Source organism: Perognathus longimembris, chromosome 17 (genome assembly GCF_023159225.1).
Source record: "Perognathus longimembris pacificus isolate PPM17 chromosome 17, ASM2315922v1, whole genome shotgun sequence".
Classification (NCBI taxonomy): Eukaryota; Metazoa; Chordata; class Mammalia; order Rodentia; family Heteromyidae; genus Perognathus; species Perognathus longimembris.
Window position 1 is genome coordinate 27,184,066 of NC_063177.1, and position 23,274 is coordinate 27,207,339.

At 43.2% G+C, this 23,274-nt stretch overlaps 1 protein-coding gene across 3 annotated transcripts; it reads left to right on the forward strand.

Annotated features, from left to right (window-relative positions):
• Positions 1 to 45: 45 nt before the first annotated feature.
• Tubd1 (tubulin delta 1) lies at positions 46 to 20,172 on the forward strand. Of its 3 annotated transcripts, none has more exons than XM_048367365.1 (10): positions 46 to 130; positions 1,808 to 2,024; positions 4,006 to 4,153; positions 5,870 to 6,086; positions 7,395 to 7,626; positions 8,920 to 9,084; positions 15,506 to 15,646; positions 18,644 to 18,827; positions 19,559 to 19,732; positions 19,769 to 20,172. In XM_048367365.1, the coding sequence occupies exons 2-9, from the start codon at positions 1,853 to 1,855 to the stop codon at positions 19,659 to 19,661; spliced, it is 1,362 nt and encodes a 453-aa protein (XP_048223322.1). In that variant the 5' UTR covers positions 46 to 130; positions 1,808 to 1,852; the 3' UTR covers positions 19,662 to 19,732; positions 19,769 to 20,172. The 3 variants fall into 3 exon arrangements, with proteins under 3 accessions (XP_048223322.1, XP_048223321.1, XP_048223323.1); XM_048367364.1 differs by lacking the exon at positions 46 to 130 and adding an exon at positions 175 to 309; XM_048367366.1 differs by lacking the exon at positions 46 to 130 and adding an exon at positions 175 to 305.
• Positions 20,173 to 23,274: the final 3,102 nt, after the last annotated feature.

A 23,274-nucleotide genomic window follows, 5' to 3' on the forward strand; every position in this document is an offset into this window, starting at 1 on the left:
GCAGGCTCATGCGCAGAATAGCGGCCGAAGCCCGTCTGGAAATCGGAGCATGCGCATTGTCACTAAAGAGTCTGAGGGACAGTGAGCATGCGTGCCAAATCTGAAGTTGATAAATTGAAATCGAACATGCGTAATTTACCTTTCTGAATAAGGGGCGGGGAGGGGTGGTGGTGCAGGAACAGCTAAGCTCCTCGGTTAAGAAACATGCGCACTTGGTAGCTTTTGAGTGTTGAAAGTGGGCATGCGCAATTAGGAGGGTTGGTCCTCCTAAGTTTGAACGTGATGGAAACCGCGGGCCGAGGACTGTTAGTGAGTGGGGCTAATGGGGGCTCCTAAGGGCAGTGGGAAAAGGGAGTGTCTCTGGCTTTTCAATTTACTAGTTCAGTAGCCTTGGGAATGTCACATAACCTTTTCTCAGTTTCCTTGTCTGAAATTTCAAACCTACTTTGCAAGTTTGAAATTTCAAGTACACCAGCTAGCTCAGAAGCCAGGGTTGCATAAATTTTGATTTGGGCTTTTTTGGTGCTTTTATTTTTATTTTTTGCATTTTTTTGGTGGGTGTGCGTGTGTGCGTGGAGTTTGAACCGGACCTTAGGCCTTCTCTAGGCTTTTTTTTTTTTTTTTTGCCAGTCCTGGGTCTTGGACTCAGGGCCTGGGCATGGTCCTTGGCTTCATTTTGCTCAAGGCTAGCACTCTACCACTTGACCCACAGTGCCACTTCCGGCTTTTTTCTGTATATGTGGACTGAGGAATTGAACCCAGGGCAAGCACTCTACCACTAGGCCACATTCCCAACCCTTTCTAAGCTTTTTTTTTTTTTTTTTTTGGCCAGTCCTGGGCCTTGGACTCAGGGCCTGAGCACTGTCCCTGGCTTCTTCCCACTCAAGGCTAGCACTTGAGCCACAGCGCCGCTTCTGGCCGTTTTCTGTATATGTGGTGCTGGGGAATCGAACCTAGGGCCTCGTGTATCCGAGGCAGGCACTCTTGCCACTAGGCTATATCCCCAGCCCCCTTTCTAGGCTTTTTTACCTCACAGCTGGCACTCTATCACTTGAGCCATCCCTCTGATCCAGCATTTTGATAATTGGAGATGGACTCTCTATGATATTCTGCCTGGGCTAGCTTTGAACTGTGACCTAGATCTCAGCCTCCTGAGCCACTGGCACCCAGCCTAGTATTTTCCATGTTAAGAATAGTAAAGATCAGGCCCATTGCCCTCCATTTATGCCTCTAATCCTAGAATCACCGTTCCAAGGCAGTATATGTGGTGCTAGAAATCGAACCCAGGGCTTCATGCATGCTAGGCAAGCACTCTACCACTGAGCCACACTCCCAGCCCCATCCCAAAGCTTTTTATTACTCAAGGCTTGTGCTCCACCACTTGAGCTACCACTTGAGCTACCACAGCTCCACTTCTTTTGGTGGTTAATTTTGGTGGTTAATTGGAGATAAGTCTCACAAACTTTCATGCTTAGGCTGAAATTCCAAGCCTCCTGAGTAGCTACAATTATAGGCTTGAGCCACCAGTGCCCTACGATAGTCTTTTTTTTTTTTTTTTTTTTGGCCAGTCCTGGGCCTTGGACTCAGGGCCTGAGCACTGTCCCTGGCCTCTTCTTGCTCAAGGCTAGCACTCTGCCACTTGAGCCACAGCGCCCCTCTGGCCGTTTTCCATATATGTGGTGCTGGGGAATCGAACTGAGAGCTTCATGTGTAGGAGGCAAGCACTCTTGCCACTAGGCCATACTCCCAGCCCATACGATAGTAATTCTTAACTGTTTGTGGTTTTGTTTTGTTTTTTCTGTTTCAGGCTGCTGACCTTTTTTGAGGTAACAGGCCTGCTTTGTGGCCCAGGATGTCAATAGTAACAGTGCAGCTTGGTCAGTGTGGCAACCAGATTGGTTTTGAAGTGTTTGATGCTTTATTTAGTGATTCACACTGTTCCCAGGCATTCTGCTCTAAGAGAGAAAATGAAACATATCAAGCATCTTGCAAAGAAAGATTCTTCAGGGAAGAGGAAAATGGAGGTATGTATGATCCAGTCTCCACTCTGACATAGACCTCTTCAAAGCCTGGCCCTCTACAGGTGTCTGAAGCTCATCCCTTCCTTTCTCACTAGGGAATGAGCTTACTCTTGGCCCTTTGATCCTCTTCTTTCCTCTTCTTTTCATGGTGCTCCATCAAACCCAGGGCCTCATACATGCTTGGCAACTGCTCTGCTCTTCCTTACATGCTTTTATTTCTATGTGAACAAGTTATGGCTCTCTAGGTACATCCACTTACACCCCATCCTAGTATGTGAGCATGGTTAGATATCCCAACTTAAACTATCAAAAAAGCGCTGTGTTTGCTTTTCAAACAGGATCTCAAAGGAGAGCCTAGCCTGTTCTTGCCCCCAACACCACCACTACTTTGTTTCCAGTTGGCCTCCCAATTTCCATGTCCTTTTCTTTACTTCTCTATTTTGAAACTCCTTCTCCTTAGTTTCTGAACTTTTCTTCTGTATCTCAGGCTCTCTTCCTCACATAGGTAATTCTTTCTGGACAACTATAGTCACTAAAACTTTGCTAGGTTTTACATCAGTGACTCCTGGACTTCTCTCCCAGCCTCCCTTCCAGGCTTTAGACTGATCAGTGCACGTCTCCACCTGCATCTCCAGCGTGAGCCTTACACTCACCATGTCCATAACCAAGGCATTCATTATCTTGCCTTTAAAGCTGGCACCCTAGCTGAGTGTGGTGGCACAAGCCTGTAATCTGAACGCTAGGAAAGGTGAGGTAGGAGAATCTCAAGTTGGAGGCCAGTCTGATCTAGTGTCTGAAGTTAGCGCCCTAGGTCTACCTAGCAAGACCCTATCTCAAAAACAAAGCAAAGCAAAATAGAGCTTATTTGAGCTGGGTATGTCCGTCAGTAGAATAATGCTTATCTAGCACATCTAGGCACTGGGTCCATTCCCTAGTACTTCAAAAGGGAAAAAATTGAAGAAAAAAAATCTAACGTCTCCTCCTTTGCTAGAGATTTTTTGCTTGTTTGTTTTGGTCCTGGGGCTTGAACTCAGGGCCTAAGTGCTGTCCCTGAAGTCTTTTGCTCAAGGCTAGCACTCTACCACTTTGAGCCACAGCTCCACTTCTGGCTTTATGGTGGTTAATTGGAGATAAGAGTCTCACAAGGACTTTTTAGCCCAGGCTGGCTTTGAACCACGATCCTCAGATCTCACCCTCCTAAGTAGCTAGGATTACAGGTGTGAGCCACCAGCACCTGGCATTTTTAAATTTTCTTTTTTTTTTTTCTTTTTTGTCAGTCATGGGGCTTGAATTTGGGGCCTGGGCACTGTCTCAGAGCTTTTTCACTCGAGGCTAGCATTCTACCACTCTGAGTCACAGCTGCTTGAGATTTTTTTTTGCTGGTATGTCATTTGCCTCAGTGATAAAGTTCCCAATTATTTTTAGCATTGCTTTCAAGGATTTCTAGGATCCAAGTCTTGCTTGCTTTCTATCCCTGTTACTTCTTCTCTATCCTCTGTGGCAACAACTGTGAGCTGAGCATTATGCTCATTGCATTTTGTACCTCTTAACTATGATGTTCATTTGGTGTGGATTCATTTTTGGTCATATGCTGCAGTTCAATTAGTGCTGACATCTTTTATCTCTCCCTAGAGTCCTTCTAGGGCTAGTTTACAGCCATTTTCATCTCTATATGGCCAGCATAGTACATGGAACATTGTAAACATCCAGTCGATGTTTGCACACCCAACCCATGTGGCTATTTTATTTTCTAGCACCCTGCTCCCGTGTGACCATTTTAGTCTACACAGTTTCATCCTGTCCTGCTTATCAGAATCCTGGATATTTCTTGCTATTGCAGCATAAGCAGTATGACAAACCTTTCTGTCCCCAATTCCTGAGGCTTTCTTTCTGGACCTTAAAGCTGGAGATATGACTCAGTGACCTAGAACTTTGCTCTGTGTAACCCAGATATAACAAAGGACTCTTTGTTTTTCTTTTTTAGTTCCAATTGCCCGGGCTGTACTTGTTGACATGGAACCTAAAGTTATCAATCAAACAATATCCAAGGCTGCCCAGTCTGGCCAATGGAAGTATGGCCAGCATGCATGCTTCTATCAAAAACAAGGTTCTGGAAACAACTGGGCCTATGGGTAAGAACAATTCCTCATGGTTTTCAGTTTTAGCAACAGCTGCATAGTTAGCAGGCAGTGTAATTTTAACTGTATAAGTTGATACATTGAGCGCATAATCTTAAAATCGCTATTTTAAAATTTAGGACCTGACTTCACTCAGAAGAAACTCTTATCTCTGACTATGTCTTAGGTATGAGCTAATGATGAACAATGGTCCCTGGCAGCAGGGTTTTTCATCTTCATTGTGTGTTACAAACTAACTTATCAACACAATATCATTATCTGTCACATATTCCTATGCTAAGGAATATTATAAGGCGGTTGTTCCATCATAGGATTTCCTGGATTGCTGTCTTATAATTTTCAGCCTAAGGGAGGCCAAAGTAAGAGAATCCTGATTCTAAGGCCAGCCTGAATCACATCGTGAGACACTGTTTCAAAAAACAACAGGGTTGGGAATGTGGTTTGGTGGTAGAGTGCTTACCTAGCACACATGAAGCCCTGGGTTCGATTCCTCAGTACCACATAAACAGAAGAAAAAAGAAAGCTGGAAGTGGCACCATGGCTCAACTAGTAGAGTGCTAGACTTGAGCAAAAGAAGCTCAGGGACAGTGCCCAGGCCCTGAGTTCAAGCCCCAGGACTGGCAACAACAACAATACCCTAGGCTTACTTTTAGAGATCTTAATTGGTTTTGTGTGTGCGCACACACACATGTGCATATGAGCACCTGCCAGACCTCAGGGCCTGGGCGCTGTCGCCTAAGCTTTTTTGCTCAAGACTAGTGTAGTGCTCTACTACTTTGAGCCACAGCACTACTTCTGGTTTTCTGGTGGTTAATTGGAGGTAAGAGTCACGATTTTCCCATCCTGGATCAAACCTTGATCCTCAGATCTCAACCCCCTGAGAAATTAGGATTACAGGTGTGAGCCACCGGTGCCCACCCAGGATTTTAATGTGTTGCCCAGGTTGCCTCAGTCTCCTTTTTTTTTTGGCCAGTCCTGGGCCTTGGACTCAGGGCCTGAGCACTGTCTCTGGCTTCTGTTTTGCTCAAGGCTAGCACTCTGCCACTTGAGCCACAGCGCCACTTCTGGCTGTTTTCTGTATATGTGGTGCTGGGGAATTGAACCCAGGGCCTCATGTATACGAGGCAAGCCCTCTTGCCACTAGGCCATATCCCCAGCCTTCAGTCTCCTTCAGTCTCCTTCTTAAATAGGGTTGGAAACATACAGGACCACACTTGGTCTGGTATTTCCTTAAATCTCTGTGATTCTAATTGTATTGTTCTTCTTGTTATTGGTCTTTTCTTTTTTGGTACTTGGGATGGAACCCAGGATGTTGGTATTTTCTAGGCAAGCATTTTGCCACTGAGCTACATCCCAGCCCTCCCCTATGATTCTAATGTGCAGCAAAGTTGAGAACCATTATTTTAGGATTATTGCTATAGATATGAAATATTATGTTCTGCCATAACTTATAGAACTACCAGGGAATTAAGAGCTCCAGCTAAGGACATGGCCTATAAAAAAGAACTTTCTAGATCTTGAGGATTTTACTCTTCTAACAGATCTATTCATATGTTAAATATATTTAACTTGTATATTTTAAAATTTGCAAAGTCAGAGTTTACCTACCATAATAGCTTTATATATTTTAGAAAGTCTAGCCTAAGTCATTTTCCTGTTTACGTCTCTCTGGTCAAGCTGAAAGGTGTGTTTCTTCTTTTGCTATTGCAGTTACTCTGTCCATGGGCCCAGGCACGAAGAATCAATAATGAACTTAATCCAGAAGGAAGTGGAGAAGTGTGACTCTCTGAGTGGCTTTTTCATCATCATGAGTATGGCTGGTGGCACAGGATCAGGGCTGGGAGCCTTCCTTACACAGAAGTTGCAAGATCAGTACACACACTCTTTGAAAATGAATCAGATTATATGGCCTTATGAAACTGGGGAGGTAAGAACTTAGTAACTGGAAATGTTCTGTTTTGTATTCTTTACAGTGAAGTAAAAGGTAAGGCTCCCACTCTCTGTTTTGTTTTGGTTTTTGCCAGTCCTGGGGCTTGAACTCAGGGCCTGAGCACTGTCCCTGGCTTCTTTTTTTTTTTTTTTGGCCAGTCCTGGGCCTTGGACTCAGGGCCTGAGCACTGTCCCTGGCTTCTTCCCGCTCAAGGCTAGCACTCTGCCACTTGAGCCACAGCGCCGCTTCTGGCCATTTTCTGTATATGTGGTGCTGGGGAATCGAACCCAGGGCCTCGTGTATCCGAGGCAGGCACTCTTGCCACTAGGCCATATCCCCAGCCCCCCTGGCTTCTTTTTGCTCAAGGCTAGCACTCTACCACTTGAGCCACAGTGCCCTTCTGGCCATTTTCTATATATGTAGTGCTGGGGAATTGAACCCAGGGCTTCATGTATGCAAGGCAAGTACTCTACCGCTAGGCCATATTCCCAGCCTCCAGGTCTCCCTCTTTCTTGGGGAATGTTATTTCATAGTTTCAGGAGTGGTTATACAACATAAGATGATTTCATGCTTAAATTTTAACAAACACATGAGATGTTTTTAAGTCATTTTTGTTTTGCTCATGCTTTTTTTTGGTCTGTTTTTATTAAAATAGAGTCTCACTATGTAGTCTAGGGTAATCACAAACTCAAATGCTCTTGTCTTAGCTTCCTGAATCCTGGTATTACAGGTATGAACCACAACACTTGGGTGAAATATTGTTTTTTCCAAATTCCATAGATGATGGCTGGGAATAGACTTTAGTGGTAGAACATGTGCTTATTAGTATGTGCAAGGCCCAAATGTCAGTCACCAGCACCAAAAATAAATAAAATAAAAATTCCAAACATGATTCTGCTTATTCTCTAAGAACACATTTGTGAGTTAATCCTTCTGTCTATGTGGCCAGCCTTTAAATGATTTTCAGGCTGAGTGTTGGCAACTCACACCTGTAATCCTAGCTGCTGAGGAAGCTGAGATCTAAGGATCACAGTGCAAAGTCATCCAGGATAGAAAGTCCTTACTGCATACAAGATACTATACTAAGTGCTTATAACACATGTATTATATCATTCATCATTATAATTCTAGAAGGCTAAAATAACTCTTGTCCCCAAGGCTAGAGGCAGGGTGTAAGTGGAAGGGCACTTGCAGAGCAAGCAACAGCTAGAAGTAACAGCCAGGAAAGAATCTGAATATGATGCCTGGAAAATCTCAACCACTTTTCTCTCCTGTCTTTCCTATCACTGGCATTTTTCTCTCCAGGTCATTGTTCAGAACTACAACTCCGTTTTGACCCTCTCTCACCTGTACCGATCTTCAGATGCCCTCCTTGTTCATGAGAATGATGCTGTCCATAAAATCTGTGCCAAACTAATGAATATCAAACAGATCTCCTTCAGCAATATAAATCAAGTCCTTGCGCATCAGCTGGGCAGTGTGTTCCAGCCGACTTATGCTACAGAAGGCTCACTTCACTACCGAAGAAATCCACTAGGTAATTGTCCCCTGGGGGTTATTTGTAGAAAAATCTTATGTCCTGAAAGCCTCAAAGTTATTCTTTACTATTGTTTTCCTTCTGTCTGAAGTCATACTCAATTCTCCTTCACCTCAAAAACCTTTGTTCAGACCTCTTGATACCTCTGAACTATCTTCTTGAAAGTCTTAAGAAGTTGCTGGCTGGGGCAAGTAGCTAGGCTAGCTGGTAGTACTCCCCCACTCTCCCAACTCCCTGTGTAGTGCCTGAGATCAAACCCAGAGTCTCACACGTGCTGGGCAAGCTCTTTGTGGTGATTGCTACTGCGTCTAAAAGTCCAGCCTGGGCTATAACCCAATGGTAGACTGCTTGCTTAGCATGTTAGATCTCCAACACTGGAGGAATGGGAGGGGGAAGGGCTCGCAGAAGACAGAGAATGAGAGAGAGAGAGAGAGAGAGAGAGAGAGAGAGAGAGAGAGAGAGCGCACATTGACTGTGGTGATACATGTCTGTAATCCCAGTATCCTAGAGAATGAGTATGAGGATTGTGAATTTGAGGCTACATTGGGATCATAGTGAAATCCTGTCTCAAAAATTAAAAAAAGAAAAGGAAGGGAGATGGGAAGAAGGCAGAGAAAAGAGAAAACCTTATAACATGAAGTCTTAGTTGAAAGGAAGTATCAATAAACAGTTCCTAAAGATTTTCTTTTGTGTTTCTTAGGCTGGCCTCAAATTATTGGGCTTGTGAGATTCTCCTGTCTCAGCCTCTGAAGAAGCTGGGACTGTAGGCATGTGCCACCTTGCCTGGCTCCTTTTTGTTAGTGGTGGTAGTGATGGTGGTGGTTCAACCACTGAGTTCCAACCCAACTTCCAGCAGGTTTTGGTTATGATTTGATCAGATTATGTAAATAAAAGGTCTACAGAAATTGCTGAAGGAAGATTTAATGAATACAGAATGACAAAAGCATATTAGCTCTTGGGCTTTCTTTGTTTTCCTGGAATTTAGCTAAGTATTCATTCACATTTCTTGTTACTCAGCTTCTGAGTTCTTATTTCCTTTTTGGCAAAAGTGTGTTTTTTTATTCATGCTAAAATGAAGCAGGATGTAGCTTATAATAGACCTGTCTCTGACACTGTATTATTTTAATGCTGAGCAATTCTAGCCTTGGAGAAAACACATTTGACCTGGGGGAGGGGGCGCAGGGGGTGGAGAGGGGGGGAGACACCAAAAACATCAAATCCTGATTGTGTCTAGGCCAGTGGCACTCATATGGAGTAAAGTAAATTTAAGTCCACTTTTTCCCCCCTATACAGGAGACTTGATGGAGAGCTTAGTTCCCCATCCTGAATTCAAGATGCTGAGTATCCGTAACATTCCTCAAATGTCTGAGAATTCTCTGGAATACAGCACATTTACTTGGGCTGGCCTCCTCAAGCACTTGAGACAGATGCTCATCTCTAAAGCGAAAATGGAAGAAGGTAAAAAGCATTTTAAAAGTATGTGGCCCGGGCTGGGAATATGGCCTAGTGGCAAGAGTGCTTGCCTCCTACACATGAAGCTCTCGGTTCAATTCCCCAGCACCACATATATGGAAAACGGCCAGAAGTGGCGCTGTGGCTCAGGTGGCAGAGTGCTAGCCTTGAGCGGGAAGAAGCCAGGGACAGTGCTCAGGCCCTGAGTCCAAGGCCCAGGACTGGCCAAAAAAAAAGTATGTGGCCCACAGGCTGGAAAATGCCTGATTCAAACTACAGTTCTGAATGTGACTCGGCTCACACCAGATGAATAAGCGTTCTTCTTCCAGCCTCAGAGCCCCTGGAAGTACTCACCAAGGCCTTGAGGAGGACTTCTTGTCACTGCCTGACATTTTTATTTTAATTGAAGTAATACATGAACAAAGTTTTCCAAGTCAAGTCGTTAAACCCATTTAAGGGCTAGAGATAAAGCTCAGTAGTAGTGATTTACTTACATGAGACTCTTGACTTCATCTATAGCACTGCCAAAAAAATTATTTTTTAAACCCAGAATTCATTTAAGTTTATACTTAAATCCACACATAGTTGGGTGCTGGTGGTTTGTGCCTGTAATCCTAGAAACTCAGGAAGCTGAGATCAGAGGATTGCAGAGCCTGGGCAAGAAAGTCTATTAGACTTATCTCCACTAAAATACCACATGAGCCAGAAGTGGAGTTGTAGCTCAAGCAAGAAGAGTGCTATCCTTAAGGAGAAGAAGCTCAAGGACAGATTCCAAGCCTACAGTTTAAGTCCTAGTACTGTCAAACACACACAAAAAAATCCACACATTATGCTATGTGTGAATTATATATCAGGTTTTTTTTTTGGCCAGTCCTGGGCCTTGGACTCAGGGCCTGAGCACTGTCCCTGGCTTCTTTTTGCTCAAGGCTAGCACTCTGCCACTTGAGCCACAGCGCCCCTTCTGGCCGTTTTCCGTATACGTGGTGCTGGGGAATCGAACCTAGGGCTTCATGTATGGGAGGCAAGCTCTCTTGCTACTAGGCCATATCCCCAGCCCCATATATCAGTTTTTTTGTTTGTTTTGCTTTTTGCCAATCCTGGGGCTTGAACTTGGGGCCTAGGCACTGTCCCTGAGCTTCTTTTTGCTCAAGGCTAGCACTCTACCACTTGAGCCACAGGACTGCTTCTGGCTTTTTCTGTGGTACGGAGGAATTGAACCCAGGGCTTCATGCATGCTAGGCAATCCCTCTACCACTAAGCCACATTCCCAGCCCCATATATCAGGGTTTTTTTTTAAGTAAAGAAAATAATCTTGTGTGAATTTATAACAAAGAGAACAGTAGTCCCCTGTCTTCTCATTTCCTCATTAGCCAAGTAAAACTATTTTTAGAGTCTTTAGGTATTTCTGTTTCTATATTCCTAAACTCCTCGTACCATTTTTTTTACTTTATTTGTTTTAGATATAATCCATTGAAAATTACTGAGTCTTCTTATACCTGCAAATTACTAATTCAATCTTATACCTCCTCTGTATGCAGACACACACAAATCATAATCACTTAACACTTGTCCCCTTTCTCAATATAGTTACAACACTTTTGGGATAGATCAGTCTTTAGTGTTTGTATTACTTTCACTATACAAATATTATTCACACGAGTGGTGTACTGTGTATACAGGTAATATCTTATTTCATATACAATTCATTTTTCGTTCCCACAGATGTTAATAATTACATTTGTAGTCAGAATTCTTTTACAAAAACTGAATCCCTTCTCCATGTGCTCAAGCCTTCATGTAATCATTTACTTTCATGTCTCCTCAGGGATGGCTCTTCAGAAAGCCCTCATCCCCCAGTTTCAGGCCCGATGTGTTGCTCTCCAGACATGTCAGGCAGAAAGCACTAGGGACTCTGCTTGCTTCATGCTGCTTCCTGGATTTTGAATCCTCTTTCATGGTTTATTCCCTCAGACTGATAGACCATACCCCCCACAAACTTTGTAAGAAAGAGTCAGGAAAGGTTAAAAAAAGAAGAGAAGTACTCTCCTTGGGCTTTTTTTGCTCAGGGCTGATGTTCTACCATTTGAGCCATAGCTTCACTTCCTCTGCCCTCTATTTGAATGATTGTGTAGGCTCTAGAGGTACAGAAATAAATGAAATAATTTCTGCTGTTGTGGAATCCCTACCTTCTACTGAAATGGTTGAAATATCCATATCGAGGAATTTCAGAATCTTAGAGACAAAGAGGATATCAGGGGCTTCCAGATGGAACCAAGCAGGTAAGGAACCACCATAAGACTGAAGGAGCTGGGGGCCTACCCCAGTATAGCACATTTGTTTGACATGCACAAAGCCCTTGGTTCAGATCACTAAACCTGGCTGCTAGTCTTTTTGCAGCTAATAAGAAAGAGTTTCCATGCAGTGACCCAGTTTTCCCTAAAGTTCTCAGTACAGCTGTGCCTGGGGTCTCTAGCTGGGGCCTCATGGGATTAGCCTTTTTCTTATTTCCTTCCTTGCTTCTTTCCTTCCTCCCTCCTTCCCTCTCCCATCCTCCCTCTCTTTCTTTCTCTCCCTCTCTCTTTCAATCAGAGCAGATACTTGGGAGAGGGCAGCACCCTCCTGCTGCAAGGGATGGGGAAAGGTCTGGGGCTCTCATTTCTCATACAGATTGTTAACTAATTCTCCCCTTTGCTGCTTTTAGAAATGACTAGCCTATTCCAGGACCTTCACTGTGGTTGTAGAAGTTTCAACTTTCCTAGCTCAGGCAGTTACCAGTGGTTCCTTTGCTTTCCCATTTGTAAAATTTTGTTGGTGCTTTCTTCATTCCTGTCGCCATTTTTTGTTTGCTTGTTTTGAGTGCTAGTACCGGGGCTTGAACTCAGAGCCTGAATGCTGGCCTTTAGGTTTAGCACTCAAAACTGGCATTCTACCACTTGAGCCACAGCCTCACGTCTGTGGTTTTTTTTTTGTTGTTGTTGTTGTTGTCAGTCATGGGGCTTGAACGGAGCTCTTCAGCCCAAGGCTAGTGCTCTACCACTTGAGCCACAATGCCACTTCCAGTTTTCTGGTGGTTGATTGGAGATAAGAGTCTCACAGACTTTCCTGCTTAGGCTGGCTTCAAACCACTATCCTCAGCTCTCACCCTCCTGAGTAGCTAGGATTACATGTGCAAGCCACCAGTGCCCAGAAACTTTTGTTTTTATTTTTGTTTTGCCAGTCCTGGGGCTTGAACTCAGGGCCTTTGCACTGTCCCTGGCTTCTTGTTGCTCAAGGCTAACTCCACCACTTGAGTCACAGTGGCACCTCTGGCTTTTTCTATGTATGTGATGCTGAGGAATTGAACCCAGGGCTTCATGTATGGGAGGCAAGCATTCTACCACTAGGCCATTTTCCCAGCCCCGTGTTGTATTGTTTTTTCTTGTTTACTCTTTTTAAGAAATCTGTTTGTGGGCTGGGAATATGGCCTACTGTGAGTGCTTGCCTCATATACATGAAGCCCTGGGTTCAATTCCTCAGCAACACACACACACACACACACACACACACACACACACACACACCCCTGAAGTGTGGTGCTGTGGCTCAAATGGCAGAGTGCTAGCCTTGAGTATAAAGAAGCCAGGGACAGTGCTCAGGCCCAGGACTGGCAAAAAAAAAAAAGAAATCTGTTTGTTTCTTAGTGGGAATTAGAGAATGGCTGCAAACTGGTGTATGTTGTGTAGTCTGTCATGGAAACTAGAAAGCACTATGTGTTATTTTAGTAAGATACTATAATGCAAAGTAAAATAACAAGTTTTAATATTATGAAGTAGATTTTCTCCACTTGTGCTTGTAATAGCTTATGGTTTTTGGAATACAGGGCTGTAAGTTTGGAGAGAGTAGGAAGCTCACATCTTAAAGTAGTACTTCCTGAATTTTTTTGGCCACAATACTTGTTTTTCTAGCAATACCTGTCAATGTCTCATGAACACAGTGTTCCTTAGGGTAGTGTGAAGTGTACCACTCTGCTTTCTTCCGTCAGTAAACCAGTTTGCTTAGTCATTTTTCCCATGTGGGACTTTAGGCTGTCCAAGTTTTTTTCCCAGTTAGTTATCAATACAGTTTGAACATATGAATGAGGATTTGGGGGTTTGTTTTTTGCTAGGCAAGTCCCCGAGTTTAAACCTCAGAAGCCCTGAAAAAAATATCCCTCAGCTGGGTGTGGGAGTACACAGAAATTCATCTGTGACTTTTGAGGTTTGCTTTATTCAGTGATAAGTACCTTGTCATGCTGGAGATTCCTTTTTTCTGCCCTGCATTGTACATACATTCTGTTTAATAGATATAGCCCCAGTGATGAGGGTGGGGGGTGTCTTAAGAAGAGTAGGAGAGGGGGCTGGGGATATAGCCTAGCGGCAAGAGTGCCTGCCTCGGATACACGAGGCCCTAGGTTCAATTCCCCAGCACCACATATACAGAAAACGGCCAGAAGCGGCGCTGTGGCTCAAGTGGCAGAGTGCTAGCCTTGAGTGGGAAGAAGCCAGGGACAGTGCTCAGGCCCTGAGTCCAAGGCCCAGGACTGGCAAAAACAAAACAAAAAAACAAAAAAAAGAAGAGTAGGAGAAGAGAAGGGCCTTAAAAGGAGTGCCCTGCCCTCAACCCTGTGTCAGGTACTCCCTCTGACCTGAGATCCTTCATTGGCCCTTCCAAAAGCTAAATCCTTAGCTTTCTGCCAGATGGGGAAGAGGCAATTCTCGTGGTGTACAGGACAAGCTCAGTGGCATTCCTCCAACAGATGAGATCTGCATAACTGCAAAGCCGGCTTAAGGCCATTGCTTTTCTTTTTTGTCATCATTTCCCTTAAGCACTGTTACATCACCAATGTTCTGGAGGCACAGAGAACAAAACTGAGTGAAAACACACAGGAATCATTAATGCTGAGTCAAAAAGTAAATTGTCATCTAATGTCAAAACAGATTAGAAAGCCTTAACCAACTCATTTGTTATACATTTTTAGTATATATTTAAGACTGATACAGAGGTGGGAATGTGGCTTAGTGGTAGAGTGCTTGCCTAGCATGCATGAAGTCCTGGTTTCGATTCCTCAGTGCCACATGAACAGAAAAGACCGAATGTAGCACTGTGGCTCAAGTGGTAGAGTGCTAGCCTTGAGCAAAAGAGCCTCAGGGGCAGTGCCCAGGCCCTGTGTTCAAGCCCCAGGACTGGCATACACACAAAAAAAGACTGATACATGGTTTAAAAAAAACAAATTGGGCACCAGTGCCTCATAGTTCCTTAGGAGACTGAGATCTGAGGATGTGTGAGACTTTTTTTTTCTTTTTTGCCAGTCCTGGGCCTTGAACTCAGGGCCTGAGCACTGTCTCTGGCTTCCTTTTGCTCAAGGCTGGCACTCTGCCACTTGAGCCACAGCTGTACTTCTGGGCATTTTCTATATATGTGGTGCTGGGTAATCGAACCCAGGGCTTCATGTATATGAGGCAAGCTCTCTTGCCACTAGGCCATATTCCCAGCCCCATGTGTGAGACTCTAATTTCCAATTACCACCAAAAAGTTATATGTGTAGCTATGGCTCAAATAGTACAGTACTAGCCTTAAGCACTAAAGCTCAGGGATGGCTTTGAGTTTAAGCCCCAGGATTGCACAAAAAAAGTATGAAAGAAAGGCCAAGCATAGTGGCATACCTATAACCCCAGCATTTAGGAGATAAGGGCAGAAGGATCTCAAATTAGAGGCTAGCCTGGGCTATATACTGAACATCTTATGCTACATAAGTAGACTTGTTTCAAACAAATTTAAACTTCCAAGAATTCTGTTGGTAGAACCTAGGATGTTGGAGACCTTTGATTCGATTTCCAATACTACACACACACACACACACACACACACACACACACACACACACACAGAGAGAGAGAGAGAGAGAGAGAGAGAGAGAGAGAGAAATCTAAGCAATAAGTAAATTTCTGATAGAATTTAGTCAACTTTTTTTTTTTTTTGTCTATCATGGGGTTTGAACTCAAGGCCATGGTACTGTCCCTGAGCCTCTTTGTACTCAAGGGTAGTGCTTTAACATTTAAGCCGCTGTGCCACTTCTGGTTTTTGAATGGTTAATTGGAGACAAGAGTCTCACGGGGACTTTTCCAGCCTAGCTGGCTTTGAACGGTGTTCCTCAGATCTTAGCCTCCTGAGTAGCTAGGATTATGGGTGTGAGCCACCAGTGCCCAGCCTAGTCAACATTTTTTATGTTTGGGGTGTAGCTTAGTGGTAGAACATTTGTCTCCCCTGTGCCAGGTCTGGTGTTGATCCCCGACCCTTAAAAAAAAGAAAAGATAGAGAAAAAGTCAACTTGTACATAGCAAATAAGTAAAATATACATATGTGACATTTTCCTCATCATGTTCAGTGTTGATTTCTTTTCTTGCTGCAGGTATTGACTGGCAAGTACGGCCTCCTTTAGCAGGACTTCCGCCTCTTGGCAAAATGTGTCTCAACAAGGAACTTCAGTTTAACACTTCCATTGCAAACTTGGTCATACTTCGTGGGAAAGATGTGCACAGTGCAGATGTGGGTAAGCAATTAAAGTGTACATTTTGACCATGTTGATATGAGTTTTTAAACTTCCTATATTCTTTTTTTGTTGTTGTCAGCAGTGGGGCTTGAACTCAGGGAGTGGGTACTGTTACTTAGCTTTTTTGCTCAAGGCTGGCACTCTACCACTTGAGCCACAGCTCCACTTCTGGCTTTTTGCTGGTTAGAGATAAGCATCTCAGGGACTTTCTTGACTAGGCTGGCTTTGAACTGTAATCCTCAGATTTTAGCATCTTGAATAGCTAAGATGATAGGTATGAGCTACCAAAATATGACCTCTTCATGCCTTTGCCTCCTGCTCTGTTGGGATTATAAACATCCATCCATACCTTCAACAAGCCAGCAACAATATAGCATTCTTAGAGAAAGAAAATAAGTGGCTTCATTGTTTAGTGTCAAAATGTAACCATTTCCAGGCTGTGATGGCTCTTGCCTGTAAACCTGGCTACTCAGGAGGCTGAGATCTGAGGATCCTGGTTGGAAGCCAGCCTGAGCAGGAATCTGTGAGACTTTTTTTTTTTTATTATTTTTTTTGCCAGTCCTGGGCCTTGGACTCAGGGCCTGAGCACTGTCCCTGGCTGCTTTTTGCTCAAGGCTAGCACTCTGCCGCTTGAGCAACAGCGCCACTTCTGGCCATTTTCTGTATATGTGGTGCTGGGGAATTGAACCCAGGGCCTCATGTATAGGAAGGCAAGCACTCTTGCCACTAGGCCATATCCCCAGTCCTGACTTTTTTTTTTTTTTTTTTTTTGCCAGTCCTGGGGCTTCAACTCAGGGCCTGGGCACTATCCCTGAGCTGCTTCTTTTTTTCTTTTTTTTTTTTTTTTCCCCCTCAAGGATAGCACTCTACCACTTGAGCCACAGCATCACTTCCAACTTTTGTCTGTATATGTGGTACTGAGAAATCGAACCCAGGGCTTCATGCATACTAGGCAAGCACTCTACTACTAAGCATATTCCCAGCCCTTTGTGAGACTCTTATCTCCAATTAACCACCAGAAAACTGGAGGTGGTGCTGTGGCTCAAAGTATTAGAGCAGGGGCTGGTAATGTGGCTTAGTGGTAGAGTACTTGCCTAGCATGCATGAAGCCCTGGGTTCGATTCCTCAGTACCACATAAACAGGAAAATTCAGAAGTGGTTCTGTGGCTCAAGTGGTAGAGTGCTAGCTTTGAGCAGAAGCAGCTCAGGGACAGTGCCCAGGCCCTGAGTTCAAGCCCCAGGACTGGCAAAAAAAAAAAAGTATTAGAGCACTAGTCTTGAGCAAAACAACTCAGTAACAGGGCCTAGGTTCAAGCCCTATGACCACCACCACCACCACCAATAACAGAAAATATAGAAGTAACTTAAATAACATCTCAAAGTGGAATATTCAATATGAAACTTTAAAGATGGGTGATGTTTATTGCCAGGCAAAGGCGTTTATAACTCATTGGTCGAAGGAAAATGTAGAGTATGTTGCGTAGTAAGGGCAAGGCCCTGAGTTTAATATCCAATACCTTTTATTTTTTTGTGGATTGTGGATCTTGAACTCGGGGCATGGGCACTGTCCCTGAGCTCTTCAGCTCAAAGCTAATACTCTACCAATTGAGCCACAGAACCACTTCTAGTTTTCTAGTGGTTAATTGTAGATAAGAGTCTCATGTACTTTCCTGCCCAGGTTGGCTTTGAACCACAATGACTGCAATCCTCAGATCTCCTGAGTATCTAGGATTACAGGCATGAACCACCCATGCGTGGCTTATATTTTAAAAAAAATTATAGCTATTTTTTGTGTACATCTAATATAGATGATTTATCCAAAAGCAATAAAATACTATTTTACAAGACAAAAAAGGGATGGGTATTTTTCTGTTGGGGATTCATCTTGGCCTTAAGGGGGGGAAGGACGAGGAGAGCGCTCCCGAGACGCCGCCCTTCCCCCAACGCTGGGGCAGTGTGGAAGTGAGCCACACCTATCTCCTTCTGGGTCCGGAACCAGAAGGGGTAGCTTTGAGACCATCCCCCACCTTGCGCCAGCGAGCACATAGGGCGGTACTATGGGAAGTGACGTTAGCCCATGAGGGAGGTCCTTGGGAGCTGCTCTTGGACGGACAAGCTCACCAGCCTATTGCAGCTCATGCTCAATCCTCGTCATCACTACTATATTACTGTGAGCCCCTCCCGAATAAACCGGATTGCTCTCCGAAGCTCTGAGATCCATCTGCGCCTGGCTTCCTTGGTGGGTAAGGAGGGAGGAAAAGGGGATCTCGTTCGGCCACGTGCACCTTAGGCTAGCCTGTGTCCCTCGCTCCACCTTGGCCACCTGCTGGTCAGGTGCCCAGGGGAGAGGGTGGAAAGGGGAGCACTGATAAGGGAGTAAGCTTAGCATCCCCGCACCAGGGGAGGTAAATCTAGCCCGGCATTTTTCAGCAAAGCTCTTGCCTGGCATCAACTAGGTGTTGGGTTCAATCCCTAGCATTTGCCAATAATTTATGCTGTAGTAACTCATGCCAATAATCATAGCTCTTGGGAGACTAAGGTGGAAGATGGCAAGTTTGAGACCAGGTTGAGCTACAAAGTGAGACTTTATCTCAAAAAGCAAAAACCAGGGGCTGGGGATATGGCCTAGTGGCAAGAGTGCTTGCCTTGTATACATGAAGCCCTGGGTTCAATTCCTCAGCACCACATATATACAGAAAACAGCCACAAGTGGCGCTGTGGCTCAAGTGACAGAGTGCTAGCCTTGAGCAAAAAGAAGCCAGGGACAGTGCTTAGGCACTGAGTTCAAGCCCCAGGATTGGCAAAAAAAAAAAAAAAAAAAAAAAAGCAAAAACCAAACCAAACCCTCAAAACTAAACAACAAAAGCAAAGAATGGTTCATATTGGTTTTCTTTTTTTCTTATTAGTATGTATTAATTGTGTAAAATAATGCAATTATGACATTTTCATAATCCCATAGAAAGTTCTTTGATTATATTCATATTGTCTTGTCTTTAGAGGGATTTAAAGACCCAGCTCTCTACACTTCCTGGTTAGAGCCTGTTCATGCTTTCAATGTGTGGAAAACCCAGCGAGCCTTTAATAAGTATGAGAAGTCAGCGGCATTGGTCAGCAACAGCCAGTTCTTAGTGAAGCCACTTGATATGATTGTGGGTAAAGCATGGAATATGTTTGCTTCCAAGTAAGTAAAAGATACATCTTCAGACCTTCCTAACATTAGGCAGAGAATTCAGTGGTAAAGCATGAGGTAGGTGATAGGGTAAGCACAGCTACCATTTTGGAGGTGTGAAGCCTTAAGCCTGTGACTTCATGCCTCATTTCTTCTTCCATGCATTGAGGTTTACCTGTGAGGTAATAAAGATTAAATGGGATTCAAATACCTAGTATATTACCTGGATAATATGTGCTTGGTAATTACCCTATACTAACTAGTTTAATTACATAAATATTGTTGACTAATTTCCTTCCTAAGCCAAAGGAAATTTGAGATTATATTTTTCAAAAATGAGATACTTGTGGGAGAGGAAAAGATTCTAGTCTTTTTTTTTTTTTTTTTTTGGCCAGTCCTGGGCCTTGGACTCAGGGCCTGAGCACTGTCCCTGGCTTCTTCCCGCTCAAGGCTAGCACTCTGCCACTTGAGCCACAGTGCAGCTTCTGGCCGTTTTCTGTATATGTGGTGCTGGGGAATCGAACCTAGGGCCTCGTGTATCCGAGGCAGGCACTCTTGCCACTAGGCTATATCCCCAGCCCGAGATTCTAGTCTTTTAGCATACCTTTTGTCCTCTACCGATAGATAATTACTGTCAAAGTCAAATTCCTCAAAAGAGTTAGGTCTATTTAGTGTTTCAAGTTATTCATTTGCCTACAATTGCCTATTTTACATTTTCTGTTTTTTCTTTTATCTCCCACTAGGGCCTACATTCATCAGTACACAAAACATGGTATTGAAGAAGAGGACTTTCTGGACAGTTTCACATTATTAGAACAAGTTGTTGCCAGTTACAGTAACCTCTGATCTTCAACAAAGGGGAAAATATCCTAAGGCATTTTTGAACTAAAATATTCTCAGTGCTTTCTTTGTCAATGGATATATTTAAAGTAATAACATAGAATGCAGATTCCATTCTTCATACTGTACCCAGCTGGGGAAATGGAGAAAACTTAAGATGAAAGATAGCACGCTTTCAACAGAACCAGTTACTTATGCTTCTGGAAGGACACAGGTCCTCCCTGTGTACTTTGTGGAGATGTTGGAACTCTGGAAGTATCCAAGAAAAGGGAATATTCTGTTTGTTCATATGTTCCTATATTTTCCTTCTTTACACCAAAAAAGAAAGATGATTAAATAATAACTAAACTTTTTATTACAGAATTGCAAACTAATAATTTGGAATTCTGCACTTGATACTTGAAATAACTGCTTTAACCACAAGAGGGAGACATTGTCAAATGATAGTATAAACACCTATTTTTTAATGGATGAGATAAGCTGATGTTTTATGCCTGTAATCCTAGCTACTCCAGTAACTGAGACCTTGAAAATTTTATTTCAAAACCAGCTCAGGCAGAAAAACCTGAAGACTCCATCCTCCCTTTAACCAGCAAAACAATGGACTCAAGTGGTAGACAACCAGCCTTGCTTTTATAAAAGTCTAAACAAGAGGGGCTGGGAATATGGCCTAGTGGTAGAGTGCTTGCCTTGTATACATGAGGCCCTGGGTTCAATTCCTCAGCACCACATATATAGAAAAAGCCAAAAGTGGCTCATTGTGGCTCAAGTGGTAGAGTGGTGGCCTTGAGCAAAAAGAAGCCAGGGACAGTGCTCAGGCCCTAAGTTCAAGCCCCAGGACCAGCAAAAAAAAAAAAAAAAAATCATCTAAACAAGAGCATGTAGGCAGGTCTCAAGGCCCAGTACTTCACACATTTGCACATATGCTCACTTTTCCTCTCTCCATTAGTCTATATTTCTCTCTCTCTCTCTCTCTCTCTCTCTCTCTCTCTCTCTCTCTCTCTCTCTTTTGTACCAGTCCTGGGGCTTGAATTCAAGGCCTAGACACTGTCCTTGATCTGCTTTTGCTTAAGGCTAGCTAGCACTCTACCATTTGAGCCACTGTACCACTTCCAACTTTTTCTGAGTAGTTTATTAGAGATAAGAGTCTAATGGACTTTCCTGCCCATCTGGCTTCAAATGGGAACTCTCAGATCTCAGCTTTCTGAGTAGTGAGGATTACAGGCATGAGCCATGGGTACTCTTGAGAGTAGAAGGATTGTGGCTTGAGGCCAGCTTCAGCAGAAAAGTTCAAGATACTCTATCTTAGAAAAAAGGATGGAGGCATGGATCAAGTGGTAGAGCACCAGCCTAGAAAGTTTGAGAGCCTTCAATTCTATTCCCCAAAATGAAAAGGCAAGGTTGGGGAGGGCAGGGGATATATAATGTCAGAATTTTGGTAATAAATGTTTATCACCTTCAGATGCACAAATAAACATGCAACTATGTACTTAAACTTTCTGGGTATGAGAAATTGTATCTGATTTTTTTAACCTTAGAATTTTCAGAACAGAAACTGATTTTATTCAGTTATTGCTTTTAAATGACTTATAGGGGGGCTGGGGATATGGCCTAGTGGCAAGAGTACTTGCCTCGTATACATGAAGCCCTGGGTTCGATTCCCCAGCACCACATATATAGAAAATGGCCAGAAGTGGCACTGTGGCTGAAGTGGCAGAGTGCTAGCCTTGAGCAAAATCAAGCCAGGGACAGTGCTCAGGCCCTGAGTTCAAGGCCCAGGACTGGCCAAAAATAAATAAATAAATAAAATAAATGACTTATAGGTGATTATCTGGGATGAGAAAGCTAGGTGCATTGTAGTAAAATAGGTAAGTGCTGTCAGGTCTTTCACTAAACATGAGAAAATCACCAAGTTAATACTTTACTTGATAAAATTAACACAGTGAGATATGGATTTTACTCGGGAGAACCAAACACATGAAAATTAGCAACTAAGTTGGAGAGGAATGGTGTATTTCAAGAAATATATCACACAGAATTGTATTAACAAATGTAAAATGGGGAAATCTAGGAACATTAACCTGTTCTGCCAAATCGACCACTAGTGACTTCTATTTTAATATGGAAAAATGACACTTCACAGCTTCACTGGTTTCCTTTTCTATGGAAATGGTTACCTTTTTGCTGTTTTTCTTATCAACAGTTGCTATGATTTAAAATACTGGACTATATCTTATGTGTAAGGAATGTAAAAAGTGGACTATGCAGCTGCTAGAAGGCACACCCACTGCTGCATCTTGTTAACTCAAGCATACTTGAAAATAATTAATCACAGTGTTTGCAAAACAAGGCAAAAGTAAGTGTTTAACATTGAGGAGATCCAAAGACAACTTCTCAGACTAAACCCGGAGTAACAAAGATCTGTGATGAAGATCTCTTAACAAATTATCTCACCAGCTGATTCAAGGATTGTTGTTGAAAGTATAAAAAGTCTTGGGTTGAAATCATGTGATATTTGAGAACTTATAAGTTACAAACTGGATGAGGAAATCATGGAATCAATGCAAACTGAATATTAGGAGAAAACTCTTTAAGTAGCTTTGGGTCTGTTCAATTGTATGAGTCAGTCAATCCTTTTCTTAAATGATCAACCGCTCTCCTTTGATACACGTGGATACTGAAATATTTTTAAGCTTGTCTTAAACATTTACGTGGAAAATAGTGGAGTTTTTGTGTTTATTTTGCTATTGGGGTTATAATTTTATTTATTTATTTATTTGCCAGTCCTGGGGCTTGAACTCAGGGCCTGAGCACTGTCCCTGGCTTCTTTTTGCTCAAGGCTAGCACTCTACCACTTGAGCCACAGCGCCAGTTCTGGTCATTTTCTGTATATGTGGTGCTGGGGAATTGAACTCAGGGCTTCATGTATATGAGGCAAGCACTCTTGCCACTAGGCCATATTCCCAGCCCCTGGGGTTGTAATTTAAAATTGAAGATTAACCCAAAGGAATGGTTGTGGTAGTGGATACCTGTAGTCCAGGGGACTCTGAGATCAAGTGAGCCCAAGAATTTGAGGCCATCCTAGGCAATAAAATAAAATCACTCCTCACACATTTCTCAAAAAAAAAAAAAAAATCAGGGCTGGGAATATGGCCTAGTGGTAGGGTGCTTGTCTCGAATACATGAAGCCCTGAACTGGCTTCCTCGGCACCACATATGTAGAAAAAGCTAGAAGTGTTGCTGTGGCTTAAGTGGTAGAGTGCTAGCCTTGAGCAAAAAGAAGCTCAGGGACAGGGCTCAGGCCCTGAGTTCAAGCCCCAGGACTGGCAAAAAAAAAAAAAATCAAACTACCAAAACCTACAACTAAATTGATGTTAAAACTGTGATACAGGGTGACATTGGAAATTGCTTGGATCATTGTTGAGCTAGGAAAAACATTAGACTCGTATACTCCTAGAAAACTTGGAAATACAATTTTTTAATTACTAGAACTGGCATATGTTGTCAATCATATCCTGCAGAGTCAGATGTATCTCTGGAAATACAAGCTATTTCCAGACTTTTAACTTTTTTCTCCCCCATTTGTGCCTTGAGCTCAAGAGCTGTGCTGTTGTTTTAG